This window comes from Sorex araneus, chromosome 4 (genome assembly GCF_027595985.1).
Source record: "Sorex araneus isolate mSorAra2 chromosome 4, mSorAra2.pri, whole genome shotgun sequence".
Lineage (NCBI taxonomy): Eukaryota > Metazoa > Chordata > Mammalia > Eulipotyphla > Soricidae > Sorex > Sorex araneus.
This window is the reverse complement of record NC_073305.1, coordinates 189,271,782-189,290,832: the sequence shown is the minus strand read 5'-3', so window position 1 is coordinate 189,290,832 and position 19,051 is coordinate 189,271,782. Positions and strand designations below refer to the sequence as shown.

The following is a 19,051-nucleotide window of genomic DNA, read 5'->3' as shown; positions in this document are numbered from 1 at the left end:
GCTTGGGGGACCATATGGGATGCCGGGAATCGAACCCGGGTCGACCGCGTGCAAGGCAAATGCCCTACTCGCTGTGCTATCGCTCCGGCCCCAGTTTTTTATATTTCTCTCTGCTACCTCGTTGCCGAACACCAAAATTCTCTGGATTATTGCATGTTGATTGTGTAGTCTGCCACTTTGCTGTATAAGTTTACTGTTTCTAGGAGGTGTGTGTGTTTGTGTATGTGTGTGTGTGTGTGTGTGAATTCTTTTATTTTTAGTCTGATTTTCCTTCTTCTTTTCTTTATTGATAATTACCTGTATCTTTATTCTATCTTATAGATTCATTCATTGACTTATGTCATTCTTTTTTAAAAAATAGTTTGTTATTAATTTTTAGGTAATCTATTATGTTATTTGACCTGGTAGCATTTGACTGCCATTTTCTCATACACTCTTTCATTTATTTTCCCCTTGAAGTCTAATCACCAGATGACAGTAAATATTTTAGGAAGCTTGATTTAAAATATTATTATTATTATTATTATTATTATTTGCATGTGGGTCTATTCTCAGGGGTTAGGAATCAAACCTAGGTGGACTACATGCAAGTCAAGCTCTTTGCCTGCTGTATGCACTCTGTCTTCCTGTGTCTGTTTCTTTGACTCTCTTAGCTTCTCTCTGTCTCTGCCTCTCTGCCTCTCTGTCTCTCTCTCTCTCCCTGCCCCCACGGAAGAGTTTTAAGCAGATTATTTTCTCTCCATTTTGCCAACATATTGCTCTTGCACCAAAACTGAGCCTTCTTTGTTGATTCCTAAGTCCCTTTCATCTCAAAAAATAAGTTTATTCAAAATAATTGCTCAAGCCAAACCCAGAAACTGTCCGCAATCTCCAATTGTGTTTTTCTGCTGAATCCCTATAAATACGACTCACTGATCATCCCGAGGCATCGTCTCCCCCCATCTCTGTTGCCAATATTCTGGGTATAGTCATCCTGGTGACTCAGCCGGCTGCAGTCTGCCTGATGATCCCTCTCGACGCCGGCCTCCTCCCCCACAGCCCTGTGGAGCACCACTGTAATTCTCTGCCATGTAAATTGATTTATGGAAGTTCTTGACCTTAAATATGATAGGTAGATATATGGCATTTTATTTAAAATATAAAATCATGTATTTGCTTAAAAATTATAAACATATAGAGTTATATAGCTGGCAAAATCATCTACCACTGCTCCTGGGCTATTTTATATCATTTCTTGTTTCTTATCTAGTAAGTTAACTGAATTCCCTTGAGGTTCCAACCAGGGTTAACATATTGTTAATGCAGCTCTTGGAACCTTCCAGTCCTTTTACTTGGGCAATGTTATCTGCCCAAATCTACTGGTGGGTTTCTTATCCACTGGGACTGAGTTCACATTTTAACACTTTTGGGATGGGCAGTCTGGAAAGAGCCCTGAACTCATTGCACAGATTCTGGGATATATTTTATAGAAACCATGAACTCTGTGATGATACTTTCATAGCTAGGAGTCACTGGTATGAAATCCTTACCACTTGCAGAGTGTGAAATGCAGCTGTGTTGTGACTGTCTGCTTCTTCAATGATGTAGTAAGATTGTTGTCCACCTACCAGGGAATAACTTGACTAGATCTAGGTCAAAAAAGGCACACATAGAAAGTTCTTATTTTCCAAGGTTCTCTGTATGGTGTCCCAAGACATTCGATGTATTTGATTTCAAATGATATATTTTTGTGACTGAATGAAGAGAATCCTTTTTTAAAATTATATCTAAAATGTCTTCTATTTGAGGAAGTTTGGATGCTTTTCTTTAAAATGTTTTTAATTTAATCACCATGAGATACATAATTACAAAGTTGTTCATGATTGGGATTCAGTATACAACGAACGTCCCAACACCAGTTACTTCGTAAGTATACAATTCCCACCAGCAATATCCCAGTTTCCTTCTCCCAACCCCCAGGCTCCAGCATACCTCTATGGCAGGTGCGCTCTCTCTCTCGCTCTCTCTTTCTCTCTCTTTCTCTGTGTCATGTTCTTTCTCTCTCTATCTTTCCTTTTGGTCATTATGGTTTTCAACTTAGGTATGGTAAGGTTATCTTGAATATCCCTTTACCTACTTTCAGCACTCAGGTCCTGTCCAGAGTGATCATTTTCAATTATTATTGTCACAGTGGTCCCTTTTCTATCCAAAATGTCCATGGCCCCTACCTGCCCACACACACTTGTGGCATTCTTCCAACCATGAAATAATCCCCCTGGCCCCTGTTTCTACTGTCCTTGGCTATTAGTCTCATGCTATGTTTTTTATATCTCACAAGTGAGTGCAGTCATTCTGTGTCTGTCCCTCTCTTTCTGGGTCACTGCACTCAGCATGATACTCTCCATGTCCATCCATTTATAAGAAATTACATGACTTCTTTTTCCTGGTGGCTGCATAGTACTCCACTGTGTAGATGTACCGTAGTTTTGAAAGAAACTTTAAATGAAACATTATCTGACTGAAACCCAATCACAAAAACTTTGTATCTGTGTATCTCACGGTGATTCAACTAAAGAAATTAAATCAAAAATAACTAAAGCATTCTCTGCTCTCTCCAGGCTGTGCCCTCCTTAGTTTTACCCATCAGGGAATTTACTGAAAACTGTCATGATATTTTTCTCCAGCATCAATTACTTTAAAAAATTGAATTGACAATCTCATTTTCCAGTCTTATTTAGCAAAGATTTGCCACACTCTTCATAGTAGCCCAAATCCGGAAACAACCTGACTGTCCAAGGAAAGATGACCGGGTAAAGAAGCTATGGCACATACACACTGTGGAATATAACTTGGGATATAATAAAAGATGAAATTACCTAATTTTCTGCTGTCTGGATGGGTCTGGAGCGTATCATGCTGAGTGAAGTTAGTCAGAAGGAGAAAAAGAGACACAGAATGATCTTTCTCATATGTAGGATATAGAGAAACACTGCAGGGGACTAACAACAGCCCAAAGGCAACAATCAGAACTGTCTTCAGTAGGACGCTGATGACGGGGTGCGGGAAGGGACAAGGTTGAGGGAAGCGGATGCTTCATTAGAGATGTGGCATTAGACTAGTTTATTATTGAGATCCTACATTAACCATTTTGTAGAACATGGTGCCCAAGGTCTTAAAGAAAAAATACTCTGGCTTGTGGATTCTGTTTGTCATGTTTTCTTTGCTGAACGGATTGTCTCTGTGCATGATTTAGTCGTCTCAATTTCAGCTGGTTTCTGGGAAGCAGCAGGAGTGAACGGGTTATAGCCAGCCAGAGGTTTGCTGGGCTGGAAGACTGTTCATTCTAATGTCTGTACTCCCAACTTTCCCACAAATTCCTTCAGTGTACTTGGCTGTTTCCTCTTTTATGGGGCTTCAGCTTCATGGAAGAACGAGAACAGAGGACCACAAACTGGGTTGCTATGGCAACAGAAATTTCTGCCCTTGGTTTTTCTGGGAGTCTGGGAATCCAAACTCAACGTGTTCCAGCAAAGTCTACGGGAAGACCTCTTTTCCCAGCCAGCTCCCAAGTGCTTGTCTCCTCAGCCTTTGGGTGAACTGGAGATGATCTCTCCTGTCTGACATGAACAGACGGTCTCTGCTGCTCCTCTATGCCTCTTCTTGTAAGAACCCTTCCCAGGATAAAGTATACCCCTTCTGGTAGCATCATCATGCATTCATTGCTAAGAACCCCTTTCTTAGCAAGTTAAAGTCACAAGTCAGGACTTGTCTCTGGTATATTTTGAGAGTTAAATGAGACCATAGCAAGTATATCTATGGTTTTGAAAATATTCATCACTGTATCACTGTCATCCCGTTGCTCATCGATTTGCTCGAGTGGGCACCAGTAACATCTCCATTGTGAGACTTGTCGTTACTGGTTTTGGCATATCAAATATACCTCGGGTAGCTTGCCAGGCTCTGCCATGTAGGCAGGATACTCTCGGTAGCTTGCCGGGTTCTCCGAGAAGGATGGAGGTTTCGAACCCGGGTTGGCATTGTGCAAGGCAAAAGTCCTACCCACTAAAAGTTAAGTAATGAGACATATATAGGGTTAAAATGTGCATGTATTTTACCTTCAAAATATGGTACCATCACAGGGTAATAAGACTTATTATCTAATTTCTCTGAATTGACTCAAAAGAAAAATTAAAAACATGCTTAATAGCAACAAATATATAATCTTTATCATATGACCTACTACATTTACAATTTCCATCAGATTTAAAACTCTGTCAGAACATATCCTAAATATGCTTTGTGAGTTTTTATTTATGAATCAGATCTAAGTCAAATCAGAACTTCTCATAATTGCAAATTTAATTCATATTAAAACAACAAATTCAAATACTAAGTTTTCAACTACTCATGCCAGTAGCACTGTTTATATTTTATATTTAATTTGGCTTAAAAATGGGAAGTTTGCAACTCAAGCTCAGATTGACAGCATTGAAAGCATTGGATCCTTAGGTGTGGCACTACACAAACACCAGGTGATTCGACACCAGTCTGTGTTTATCTTTGCCTACTCTCTCTCCTTATGAACCCTTCACTTTATCCTCTCAGGCACAGTTGGAAGCACTTGATGAACTAAAGAACTAAACCAGTCATGGAATCCAAGAGTAATTAAAACAAACAGAATAATAATTGTTCTAGTTGCATCTTCCTAAGTGTTAGAACTTTTTTGAACACTTGTTGAAGCTTTAGAAGTTACTAAAGATGCATGGGACTCCTCGCCAGGCTGTTTTCACTGGGGGCGCCCCAGAGCGGGGCGGGTGAGAATCCTCCCTGCCCCAAGGGACCCAGCCCTGACAGCCAACCTCCACTAACCACACTCCGGGCCTCATTATAAGACACATCCTACCCATTTTCCACAATTATCACGCCATATTTGATGGAGTTCAGACAGTAGGCAACAAATCATATAGCGTTTTATATATATATATATATATATATATAGAGAGAGAGAGAGAGAGAGAGAGAGAGAGAGTTTTATATATATCTCGCCCACAGGGGCAGAGTCTGGCAAGCTCCCCATGGCATATTTGATATGCCAAAAACAGTAACGATAGGTCTCATTCCCTTGACCCTGAAAGAACCTCCAATCATTGGGAAAAATGAGTAAAGAAAGGCTGCTAAAATCTCAGGGCTGGGAGGAATAGAGACATTACTGTCTCCCATTCAAATAAATGGATGAACAACAAGATGACAATAATACAGTGAAAGATGCATACTCTTCCTATGTAGCATTTATGTCTCCTAATTATAGAAAAATCTTGTGTGATATTAAATACATGTGGCTGAATAAATACAGTAAATAAAATAGTATAATACCTGGGCAGTATATTTTCTATATTCACTTGGTAAACTAGGCTTATATAGCCAATCAGATACAGATAAAGAAATTCAACTGCAAAATTTAAAAGACCATCTGTGATTTGTTTAGAAAATATTTTTGTACCTCAAAATTGTGAGTATTTGACAGCAAGCGCAGATTTTAAATCATTGCCCCTTTTTTCCCAAGATGGTTCATACTTAAGTCTGTCACCCTTTCACCTAATGGTTAAACTTTGATGAACTGTGACTATCTTTTGAAAATAGTCACTCTGATTTATTTTTTACTTTTATTTGAGGGGATACAAACCTGGTTTATTGATTACTTAATTCTTCCAATAAGACAAAGACAATACATTTTGTTCTACAATACTAATTTTGACTAAGAAATAGAAACCAAGTTTTCCAACTCATTTGAAAGAAAGGAATCTGTGAAAGATAGCAAATCAAGCCTTGGATAACAATGTGGAATATTCTCTCCATGTTCTAAATTCCTTTTGACCTTTAAGATTCACTGTATTATATACCTTCCATTGTTAACTTATTTATGCAAATAAAATAGAGACCAATGTTTGTTCATCTAATGAAGGAATGGAATGAAGTTCTTTCTTTTTGATTCAGTAGCTATAGCACATGTAAGGAAAATAAATAGGTCAAAATCAAGAGTCTGACAGGGTGTTCCTATGTAGCATAGCTTTTTTGATCTTCGCTTTCATTACTGTGGAGAAACAGGACTAGCAGCAGAAGTTGATGATGGATCTAATTGAAAGAGAATATAAATAACAAACCATACTTGTTTGATTCTAGGACACGGAATCAAAATCAAAACTACTTGTGTAGTTGTGCTGACTGAGTTGGCACCAATCGGGTTTGGTTTGGAATGGAAGTTAGGAATGTAGCAGGGAGATGTCAGTGGAGCCATTTACAGTTAAATGATGAGAATTTGGTACTTGCTTCTAACTCAAAGGCATAGGATTGGTTTACAAAACATGATAAGTCTTCGTACGGCTGCTTACAACTCATTTTCCCTCATGGAAAGCAATTTACAGAAACTTAAAACAAATTCTTAAGTATTAAAGAGTAATTTGTGTTTCGGAAGAAAGCCCATTCGTGAGACAAACCTGACATGACATTTGGCTTTCATGAATCTTCCATCAGCTTCATCCACACTGCTGAAATATCAAGTTTATATTTGCCTGCCAATCTTTTTATTTTTCAAAATTTTCCACTGTGTGTTGTATCTCTCTTGGCCCCACCTCATTTTTAAAATGTTCTTCGTGGTCTGACTTCCAGACTATATTCTGGAGCTCCTTTGTTTATGCTCCAGTTGTGCACTGCATGCGTCTAACTTTTAAAGAGGGTGATAATCCACAGAGCTTGTCCCCAAAGCCTCGCTGTTGTCCAGAATGACTTGCACATTCTGTTTCTAAGAACAGCTGTCGCCACCTATCCACGATGGTCCTGTTGAGTCCATTTGCCAAAGAGCACAAAGGATTTTCTCATTTATGCTTCCCATCTTGTTTACTTTTCTTTTGCATAAAATTTTATAACCTCCTTCAATAAATCTCAACTCAGAAGCCGATAATGGTAGCCACTAACGTGCCTTCGGGGTTTTCAATACTATTTGTAATCTGTGTTTCGTGGATACAAATCTCCCAGACTGAATAGTAGCTCCTGCCATCAGATCACCAGTGAAGTAACTAATATGTTTCCCCTTACCGGGATCAAGTTCCAGGGCCCTACCATGGCGGATCATCCCCTAGGCCGAGGGTGTTCAGCCAATAAACTCACTGCATCCTCCTGCCCACGTGCGTGCTGTTATCTCCTCTGATCAAGCACTGGGCTTTTTTATTAATTCTCCTACAGCACAACTTCTAAGTGTCCATCAAGCCAGCGCTCGTCTGCAGTGCTCTAAATCTGGGAGCCTTTGAACGTCACGTGGTGCTGCCTCCTCGGTGATCGTTCATTCCACTTATGCCATATTAATTCTGCAGAACTAAAATGAATTTGTGCTGCGCCAGCATCGTGCCTCCAAGGGCAGGGAGGTCTATCTTAATAGTGTCTGGTACACGGCTCCACATGTCAAAACTCCGGTAAGTGCAGGGCGGCAGGTATGCCGGGACTTCCACTCCCAACAGGGGAACCCGCCCTTCCACTCTGCAGTTGATACACCTGAGACATTTGATGACCCTTGGCCACAGAGGACATGACACAGACATGGAAAGCGATGATAAGGAAGGCTGAGGGGGACATTGCGGATATTGCACTCTACGAAGTAGTTTAGAACCTTTTCTGCACCTCCATAAATACCTGCTGAAGGTAATGTTGAGAGTATGTTGACAGAACTATCAGTTTTTATATTTCCTCTGAAATCAAAGCTATAAATGTGTGACTCATAGAAGTCTTTTTATTGAGTTAAATGAAAGTAGCCACGGGGGGCTCTAAAGATTATGTATAATTTGTCCATATAAATGGATAAGTCCACCTCATGTTCCAAAGCTGCCAGGAGCAGATACTTTGCAGTTGATCACCCAAACCAGGAGGGGAAACAAGAATACCGCGTGAAACACAAACAGAAAAACACCTGCTTGGAACCATCCGAAAGATCTGAAGGCGTCCAGGACCCGCGATGGCAAACCCGAGAGAGAAGCAGAGCTCACTAAAGTAAGCCTGAGTTTATGTACTGCAGTATGTTTGCCAGTTCACAGCTGCCTACACAGGAAAGCAGAACAATATCCAAAGAAAATCCTCCCCCGTGACGAGGGAGCACAGAGAGCTGAGAGTGTGTCTGCACTAACTCTTGGCATCAGTCATTGGCTTGATCTGATGCGTTGCCAACTCTGAGTGGAAGTGCTCCCCAGAGAATAAGGAGCAGGTTGTCAGCTTTTTCGGGGGTTGCCTATGAGAAAGGATCTTAGCAAATACTGTGAGCTACAAGCTGGAAGCCCTAAAAGCTGAGATCTTGCAGCACCTGTGAACAGGAAAAGGCCAGAATTCACCATGAACACCCACAAAATCAGGAATCGGGACAGACCTGGAGGCTGTAAAGATGTTTCCACTGTATTCAGTACCAGGAATAAATGTGAACAAAATCCCTTGTGAGTATCATCCAGAAACTAGATTTTAGTTATCTACCTGCATAATTTCCAGTTTCGGATAAAATGAGCAACATAGCAAAAGTCAAAACACAGGATGGGGTGGGGGTGAGGGGAGGGATGCTGGGACCATTGGTGGTGGAGAATGGGCACTGGTGGGGGGATGGGCACTCGACTGTTGCATGACTGAAATGCAAGCATGAAATTCTGTATGTCTGTAACTGTACCTCGTGGTGATTCACTAATAATTTTTTTTTTAAAGAGAGACCCTTTGAATGGTGATGGAGAGCCATGGGCACATGGTGGCGGGCATGGTAGGTCTACATTCTATGGGAGAGGCAGAGAGAAAATGAGGACAGAGATGAACTGGTCGTCAAACTATCCATCATCATCATCATCATCATCATCATCATCATCATCCTGTTGATCGTCGATTTTCTTGAGCAGTCTCAGTAACATCTCCATTTGTCCTAACCCTGAGATTTTAGAAGCCTTTCTTTACTCGTCCTTCCCAAAGGTGCCACATTGAAGGCTCTTTCAGGGTCAGGGGAATGAAACCCTGCATTGTTACTGGTCTTGGCATACAAATATGCCGAAGGGAGCTTGCCAGGCTCTCCCATCAGGCAGGAAACTCTCAGTAGCTTTCTAAGTTCTCCCAGAGGGAGAACTAGGTTATCCAGGAGCTTGGTTTTATAGTCTGGATGTTGGCTGTTGGTGGGATTACACGGCACCAGGGATAGTCCCTTAGTGTGACCGCCTAGCTACTGGAAGATGGGAAATCTGGGCGGAGGAGGCCCAGTCCCGATTCGAGCAGGCTTGAAGGTCTCAGCCCCAGGTCCCACACACCTGGGTTCCTCTGCCAGTTCCTTCATGCGTGAGGCTCCTCCGAATGTGTGGAGAGGGGCCTTGAGCATGTCTATAGCTAGGTTCCAGTGGTCTTTGGCCGCCGGGAGCTCTGCTCGGGGTGGGAAGTGAAGCTGGAGCTCATCTCCTCTGAGGAGACCCCGGGAAAGACAGCCAGGCGCGCGGGCAAGAGACTCTCTGCATTGCTCTCTTCCGGTAGCTGGCTTTTAAGTTTCTGGATGCTGGCCATTGACAGGATTACAGGGCACCAGGGGCAGTCCCTGGGTGATTCAGGTGATTCAATAAAAAAAATTAAAAACAAAAAAATTAATTCACTCATGCCTTACTGTGTCATCAAAATATCCAACTTATCAAATATTACTTTAAAATAACTGAGACAGGTTGGAACGATAGCATAGCAGGTAGGGCGTTTGCCTTACACACAGCCAACTTGGGTTTGAATCCCAGCATCCCATATGGTCCCCTGAGCATTGCCAGGAGTAATTCCTGAGTGCAAAGCCAGGAGTAACCCCTGTGCATCACTGGGTGTGACCCAAAAAGCAAAAAAAAAAAAAAATAACTGAGACAAATATAATTATTTTCTTAGTAAACACATGGGAACATGGATAATTTAACCTGTATTCTCAATTCAATGTTAGAAAGACTGAAAGACAAAGAGAAATAAAATAAAACTAAAATATATGATAGACATCTGATAAGGAGAATATTTTAAATATGAAAACCACAATTATCCAGAATTTACGAAAGATAAGAGACAGAATCAGGGAATGTTATAAAAATAGTATGGTGAAAATATATGTGTGTGCACACATATTTTATGAATATACACATATATTTTATGAATCAGGTAATTGTCATATATGCATATACATACATATATCTATGTTATCATTAAACTACTAACCAAAAATTAGTGGAAAAACGTAGCAGCCATAACAGGGAGGGGGTCACATGATCTTCAAGGGCAAAATATGATTAACAGTTGCCTTTTTTTTTTTAGTAGAAATAATGGAAGAGAAAAGATAAGAGTCTTTTACATGCAAGATCCTAAAAGGAAAATAACTATGTTAGCAATGTCTGGCACTGAAAATCCCTTCAGCTCACATTCTTAATGATGTAAACTTAGTTTCTAAACAAATAAGCAACTCTGAGAAGCAAACAAAAGAGTTGGAAAATCACACACAGAGCTATGTTTCCAAACCCTTGACTTCTTTGACACCCCCCTAAAATGGGCCCTTGTCAAATAGCAGAGCTCCACAAAATTCTCATTATCTTTCTGGCCCAATTAATTCCAGAGAGAGGATATTTACTTTGACTGAAGTTTAGGTTGAGCAATTGAATAAGGGTGAGAGCTGTATAGCAGGACCCCCAATTATCTCCTCGATGTGTGGGAGCTTAAACAGAGGCCTGAACCTAATTTGGGTGGCACAAACCTAGTCTTGCACACAATCAAATTGAGTTTAATCCACAACCCGTGGTCCGCACAGAGAGAATTTAGGGTATAATATTAACCAATTTGATTGCCTATTAAATGATAAATATCTTGTTCCTAGGAAGCCAAGTGTCAGTTGAACACAGTATAAGATTTATAATGTCCAGAATCCAATTAAAATATCTCAATATTAAAAAATGTAATCAATTTACGACTTAAAAATATTAATGAATCGGTGTCAAGTGTGATGTCTGAGACCATGGAGTTATTAACAATAACAAAGCCCAGCAGCAGATTGATTTGTGCTCCCCAGTGCCCACGAATAAAAACATTTTAAAGACATATATATCCATGTTAAAGAAACTAGTCAAACCTCAAATGGATTCAATTAAAACAAGCCACTTCTATATATACATCACAAACGTATGAATAAGAAAGCAAAATAAATAAAAAGTGTCTTATAGCAGTACAAGAAAACAGTATGTTTCCCACAGAAGGACAATGATTTCTATAGTGAAGATTTCTCAACAGAAAATTTGGAGACCAGAAGGTAGTGAGAAAAAAATAAAAGTGAAATTGTCAATCAGTATTTCATTTCAGATAAAAGGAAACTAATAGACCATTACCAACAGACTGTTCTACAGTAAATGCTAAGGGAAGTTCCCTCGGGAATTAGTACAGACAGAAAGTCTCATGTTCAAGAATGAGGAAGGAGCCTCAGAAATGAAGATAACTTATTCTTACTCACATGCAAACATATATATGAACATGTATATGCATATGTATGTATACATACATGTACAATCTCTAAGCACAAAAATTAATTATGTGAATATTCAGACTCCTGGATACAAATCTACATGCTCAAAAATCTTAGCATTTTCCTGAGAGCATCTTCTGAAATTCCAGCATCTGTCACAAACATTTCTCAGGTTCTGGGCTTTTGCCATAAGCATGTTATTTGCCTGCAGGATGCACAGGTTTTCTCCTTGGCATCACATGGTCCCCCAGTCACTGTCAGGAATTACACCTGAATAACAAGCTGGGAGTAGCCAGTGTGTGTGTAACACCCAAAGAAAGTTGCAAGATCCACACAAGTTGTGTATTTACAATTTATGAACATTTTTACTTCATTACAGAGCTTCCTTCCAGTCAAGGTCATGGTAGAGGAGAGAAGATGTTGTTTTTCTGGCCCAAGTTGCAAATGACCATGCCTCAGACAAGGTGGTAGGAATGGAGGTGGTAAGCTGAAGATGAGATTTGAATATATCTCTCTAAACCAAAAGAACTAATAAACACAAAAAGAGTTCTATAAGATGGCTATGTAAATTAAAAATGTATGCAGAGGAGAATATCCATAGTTTGGCCTGGCTCTAGATTATCACTTGTATCACTTGTCATCCCGTTGATCTTTGTAGAATCGAAGGCCTTCTTTAAATTGATGAATGTTAGAAAGAGCAGCATCTTGTGTAATGCAAATTGTGTAATGTAAGGGAATATTTTAAACAGTAATGTTCAGTTACAACATTTGATAAAAATAATGCATGTTGTGAAATTGTTTATCCATTTAAAATTATTTAATATTTCATTATACTGAATTTGTAATATCTTTAAGAAATCAGTAAATGTTTCTAGTTTTACTAGAGCATATTGTTGACATTATTATTTTATAAATTACAACTGGTGGAAGTGATCAGTGAGTCTAACTGTTTAATCTCTGTGTTGTCTGATTGAGATGGCTCTACTAACAATATAACATGCTTTAACTTAGATATAGAAAATGCGCAGTAGAATTAAGTGAATCATTTCAGATAATTCCAAAGGTTTGTTTTCATTTTGTTACTTCTGTTTCTTAATATGATGAGTAACATGTTCCTTGAGTTGTTGAAAAGAAATTCTTTGAGGTCACAAAATAATTTTTTGATAAAGAATTTAAGATCCTAAAATCTTCTTAAGTATTTCATAAATTTAAGTAACTGGATAGCTTTTAATCAAAGTGTTGATAATCAAAGTGTTGTTAATTTAAATCTAGCATCTATATTGTAATAATTGCATTTGTTATGAAAATGTTGAAGACATTCTTGAGTTTGTTTCATTCACATCTTTTTTTTTTTCTTTTTGGGTCACACCCGGCGATGCACAGGGGTTGCTCCTGGCGCTGCACTCAGGAATTACCCCTGGCGGTGCTCAGGGGACCATATGGGATGCTGGGAATCGAACCCGGGTCGGCCGCGTGCAAGGCAAACGCCCTACCCGCTGTGCTATTGCTCCAGCCCCTCATTCACATCTTTTTTTAAACCTGATTTATAGCAATTTTTGGTGAATGTTGGTTCCATGAATCTAAGTGCTTATATTTTCAGGGATATAATGTTACTCACATCAGGACCACAACCAGTGACCATATACCACTTTGTTAATACTGCTCTCAGCGTCTCTCGTCCACATCTATCCGAGTTATCCTCAGTTGTCTGCTAGAGTCTTGGCTTGTTTTCACTGGAGACTTCTGTTCCACTTGGTATTTGTCTTTCTCCTAACTTATTTCACATTTTATGGCAACTTGCAGTTCTACATGTTGTAGCACAATATAAGGTTTCGTTTTTCTTATAGATGAGTAGTACTCTGTTTTCTGTATCACAGCAACTTCTTTATCCGCTCCCCAGTTCTTGGGCATTTGGGATGTTTCCATAGCTTGGCTATTACGAGTAGGCTGCATCTCTAGGTGTGCATCTGTCTCTTCAGGTTATAGTTTCTCTGCTCTTCGAATAGATGCCAAGGAATGAACTTGCTGGACCACACGGTGGCTCTGTTCTTACTGTTCGTGTGGTTTGGGGCACAGGTGCTCAGAGGCTACTGCCAGCTCTGTGCCTGGGCGCTGTTGCTCAATTATGAAAGCCAGAGAAGGAACCGGTAAGTCCAGACCCTGTGTCCACGCACAGTGAACGAAGCTCCCTTTGGTCCTCGTGTGACCAGTACTGCTGCCTGCAGTTTGGGGACAGGCATCTCGCTGGTGTGAGGTTTGTTGTTTAGATTTTTACGCCCCTGATCATAAGCAATGATAAGCACTTTTGTGTCTTAATTGTGTTTTTGTTTTGTCTGGGAATCACATCCAGCTCTGCTCAGACCGTATTTCTGGCTCTGGGCTCAGGGGTCACTTCTTGTAGTACTCAGGGGACCATGTGAAGTACCATGGATCAAACCATGTTCGGCTGCATACAAGGCAAGTGCCAGACCCCACTGTTCTGTGTCTGACCATGAAATTTGGCTGTGTACATTGGCCATGAAATGTTTCTGTGTATGCTTCTATATTTTTCATAGAATTGTTTGGTTTGTGTTGTCTTTGAGACTTTTTCTGGAGGGGAGGCACACCCAGCAATGCTCAGGCTTTCTCCTGGCTTGTCACTCGGGGATCACTCCTGGCAGTGCTCAGGGGACCATATGAAGTGTTGGGGACTGAACCCGGGTTTCTCTGGGCCTTTTGAGTGCATTATATACTTCAGGTAGTAGCCTGTTACATGGAGTGCACATATTTTCTTCCACTGAGTAGGACACTGCTTCCTCCTAAGTAAAATTTCTTTCACAGCTCAGAGGCTTTTTATTTTATGGTGTCTCAGCTTATTAAGAGTTAGAGTAACTAGTGTGTCCCTTTCATCCTATAGGCATCATCTCATATTCAAACATATAGAAAACTCAAGGACCAACAAAAGAAAATGTCCTGGAAGAAGACATTTTATAGGAACAAGAAGCATCCTTTCACAAAGTAACATAGCTGGAAAGCTGTACTGTCTGTTAAAGGTGGTACAGGTGTAGTAATCAAGCACCTGACCAGCTCAAACAAAAGGCCCAGAAAAATAGTTATGTCCCTATAAAAAAATATCAAATTGCCATTTCATGTCTAGGGAAAATAATTTATGTATAGTAAAAGAAGTGCAATTGGTTCTCCAATTCAGAAATAGATTTATTTGAACAAATAAATAAAAGCTTTATTTTACTATTTATGATGTTGGCACACAATGTTTATTATTAACTGTGACATCAGTTTTTTTATTTTTATAATTATACTGTGATATCTAAGGTGTTAACATTACAGGAGTCTGCAAGAAAATACTTCACATTCTGTAAATTCTGTAACGTTTGTGCACTGTACATTTACAATTCTTTCAAAAGAAGATTGAAAAATGGCATATGAATAATATATGGCTACTAATGAAATGAATTCCATATGAGTTATGGATTTAAATGTGACTAGAAAGGCAATGGTTTTCAAAATATTACTAAAGAATAACCAGCTCTTTGAAGTGAGAAATGCTTCATAAATAAGATTTAATAGATACAAACTGTAAATGAAAATACTGATGAGACAATCTATATTAAAGCAAATATTTTATAATATAATTTTCACATAATTGCCATAATTGTCACAATAATTTTAAGTAGTGAAAGTTGAAGAGGTATATTCCAGCCAAAATTGCGTAGTTGCTAAGATTTAGAAATTAGATTTAATCGTTAAGTCTACCTACTTGCACTGTTCTTGGTTCATTGTTTTAATTTGTTCCTTCTTTAAATTTGCATGTTAAACAATAATATAATCAACTTGAAATCTTGAGTAAAGCAAATGAATTAATATAATCTACATTCACATACAAGTAAGCAAAGAGCCAAATATTCTATATTTAAAATCAGTTTAAAGGAAAAAATTTATATTTTCAAACCATACACATTTTATTGTGATCATAGATAAAACAATGGATTTAATTGTGGAATCATAAAAGAGGGGACAATGCAGTATGACCTCAGCAGCTATTCTGATCTATGTTCTAAAGAAAATAGTGCTTTAGCATATTTTTTTTTATTTTTGCATGTTGACATTAGTCATAAGTATTATTCCTATATAAAATTAATCATGCACATTTCAGTTACAAATCTAGATTAATTTAGTTATGTTGGATTATTGTTGTAAGTCAGCAGACACTGGCCTCTGGTAGTTTTATTTCATGTAACTATGAACAGCTTTTGTTAAAAGCCTGAACAGAACAAAATAATGCTTTCTCAACTTAGAACATAATTGTGTTTCTAGATAATTCCATGGATATAAAAATATTATTCTTTCCTGAGAGTAGACTTAAATGTTCTTAGTCTCTACATTCAAAAACTATTTCAGGTGTCTAATTTTTTTTAAGGGACCCTAAAAGCCAAAGGTAGAGAGATTTGAGGTTATTGACTTTCTTTTTTAGTTTTTTTTTTTTTTTGCTTTTTGGGTCACATCCATCGATGCTCAGGAGTTACCCCTGGATGAGCACTCAGGAATAACTCCTGGCGCTGCTTGGAGGACCAGATGGGATGCTGGGATTTGAACCTGGGTCAGCCATGTGCAAGGCAATCGCCCAACCCTCTGTGCTATTGCTCCAGCCCAGTTACTGACTTTCTTAATAAAGATTCTGGAAAACTCTTTCCAGCCTGTCTCTAGAGCATACTTGGAGAATAGAACTCTGGCCTCATTCATTTTCTCCAAGTACACATTAACTTACAAGTCCTTAATCCAATGCTAATGACACATGTGATGTATGAGCAAGCACGACTTTCATATGTGTGTGCAACTTAAGCACCACCCAATCATACTACTCATGCTAGTGCCTGTCCAAGTCTTTCTCCCGTAGGATGAGATAACGGTTAGTGACACCTGTGCCCCCAGGCCTGTGGGACTCTCCCCTTGAATCCTGCACCCACACCTGGGGTGCATCCCTTTCCCTCAAACTCTGTCTTGCCCATTAGTTCTTTTTCTAAAAAAGACAAACATCTGTTTTCTCATTGGCAGCCATTCTCCAATCTCCTTCTGAGTCTCCCAAAGATCAGTCTCATGCCAGCCTGTGCTCTGAGGGTCCCCAGGTTCAGGGCAGCAGGGGGTCGTTTCTGCTGGGCCGACCGGGTGGGCCTAGGCGAGGCTGGCTGGGCAGTCTCCTCTCAGAGCAGGGGGACTCTGCCTTCCCCTCCCTCCCTCATCAGTCCAGCTTCCCTGATTCTGTTCTCAAGCTACTCTCGGAACTTGCTTTCTTGTGCAGGAGGTCTCACGAATTTCAAAATCCCCACCTCCCTCGGGCCCAGCCCACCCAGCTCAGCCCGGCTACTCAGTGACGACATGGAATAATTCACGCACTTCCGAGGAATTTGGCGGGGGAGTCTATTGAGAACCACTGATTAATTTATATTAGGCTTGTGTTAATTTTATTAAGAAATGATGTATTTAATTGATACACTAATTTAATTATGTCATGCTGCCAGATCGTTGATAAGGAGTGAGCCTTATCCCAGTGCCGCCCCATCGTGACCTTCGTGTCTTGGCGGAGTCCAGCCGAAGGAAGCATCACTTGCTCTGGTTGGCCCCTCCTCGTCCTCGGCTTCCTTCCCCAGAGTCCCAGGAGCCACTGTTCTCCCTCGCCTGAACCTCCCAGTGCAGCCAGCCTGTCTGTGAGCTGTGTGCCCGGCGTTTCCTGAAGCCTGTGTGATATATTAAGAGGCTGTGCTCACTGTCGAAGGCAACCATCTGTTACAAAGTGCTGACACATTTGTTCTGATGGCAGCGCTGGGAAGGAATCTAACAGAGCTGCAATGGGGTGGTGAGGACAGAGAGCAGCTGACAGCTTTGAAACCCCACAGGGGGGCGGAGGAAGTCTCTATGGGAACCAGGAAGAGCCAAAACACTCTATGCAAGCAACCCCGTTGGCAGTGCGGGAGGTATCAGTCAAAGAATAACGGGTAAGCAACTTCCTCTGAATCTCTCTTAAGGAGTGTGGAGGGATGTGAGCTTGTCCTGGGAGCATAAACATGCGTTTTCTAAGTCACTCCTCTCTTTCAGAATACAAAATTTCACTTGAAAGAACTACAGTGATGGAGGAATATTGGCATTTTGGTGGTGGGTGTGGTGTGGTGTGGTGTGGTAACGGTGCTTACATAAAGCATCAAATTAACAACATTGTAAACCATATTAACTCAGTGAGTGTAAAATATTCTAAAGGACCACAACAAATCCCAGTGTTAAAGAATCCCCTGGTTTCAGGCATAAGGTAAAAACTCCTTCGTTCCCTGGTTCCTACTGGCATGGTTCTGCAGTCGGCGGAAGTTCCTTACTGGAAGGCTTGTCCAGGCAAGGTTCCAGGCAGGTGGATACCTCAGCAGGAAAGGGAATGGGAGGAACAATACAAACTCGTAGGAATACTCACCTCCAAGTTCCTGGCATCTGTGAACACATTACGCTCTTGACAAAGGGTAGTTAAGATTGTAGATTGGATTAAATTGGCTAATTGGCAAATTTTGACATAGAGCGATTGTCTTGAATTATTTGGATGTAAGCAGTGAAGTCGTGTAGGTCCTTAGAAATGAAGGGAGAGGCAGAACTTTCTGAGTGGCATAGCATGAGAATTCAGCTGCCACACGGGGCTTGGAGGATGGAAAGGAACCGTGCTCCACCGAGCACAGCCGACATCCAGATGCTGGGAAACATAACAAAGAGGATCTTCGAGTGAGTCCAGGGAGGCATGCCACTGGGCTGAGGCCATAATCTTAGTCCAGTGAGACCCATATCAACCTCTCAGCTACTCGCGCTATGAAAACGACATCGGGCTGACATAAATCACTGCATTTGCAAAACCAAAAAATGCAGCAGTAGCAAGAAGAACCGGCTGTAGAGCAGTGGTTGTGCTGGGACCTTCTACCTCTGCAGAATGAGTCAGCAGAGGAAGGCAGCTTTGGTGGCAGGAGTTCCTGCTGGGAGGGAGGGATGCTAAGGGGCTGCACTTTTTGTTTCGCATGCTGGATCCTATGATAGTTTAAGCTGTCTGCAACAAGACGGGACTTGGGTATACAATAAAAACGAGCTCCTGTTTGGAAATAATTCCAGTGACTGGTGAGAGGAAATTATGAAAGAAATTCAGGAAATTTAATTTTGGCTAGTATGTGTAGTATAGAAAAGAAGACTTTATTTTTTTAAATCACACATTACAGTTTCCATTTGTCAAGGTTTCAGTAATTTGGAGAACAGAATAATTGAGTAGTGCTTTAAGGAGGCTTTTGACTTAACTGAAGGCAGCTGAGGCCAGCTAGTGCCCTTTGCTGTATCCATTCATTTACTAAATATACTTTAGGAGCTGAGCTCGGAGTGCAGACAATAAAAAAGGGAACTGAGCTTAGTTTGTGTTCTCAAGAAGTTAATTGTCCAGTGAAGGAGCCAATCTTATGGATGATAAAATACAATATAGTGAATATTTCCCTGGAGGAACAAATAGGGGCATAGAAACAAGGAGAAGTCATTTGAGAA

At 40.3% G+C, this 19,051-nt stretch overlaps 1 protein-coding gene across 1 annotated transcript in view; it reads left to right on the top strand.

The window, feature by feature from the left end:
* Positions 1-17,020: 17,020 nt before the first annotated feature.
* LOC129404384 (uncharacterized) overlaps positions 17,021-19,051 on the top strand; it is a 45,919-nt gene continuing 43,888 nt past the window's right edge. Inside the window, exon 1 of the mRNA XM_055136756.1 lies at positions 17,021-17,493. Within this exon, the coding sequence (XP_054992731.1) occupies positions 17,312-17,493 (182 nt within the window). The 5' untranslated portion in view covers positions 17,021-17,311. The remainder of the gene's footprint in view (positions 17,494-19,051) is intronic.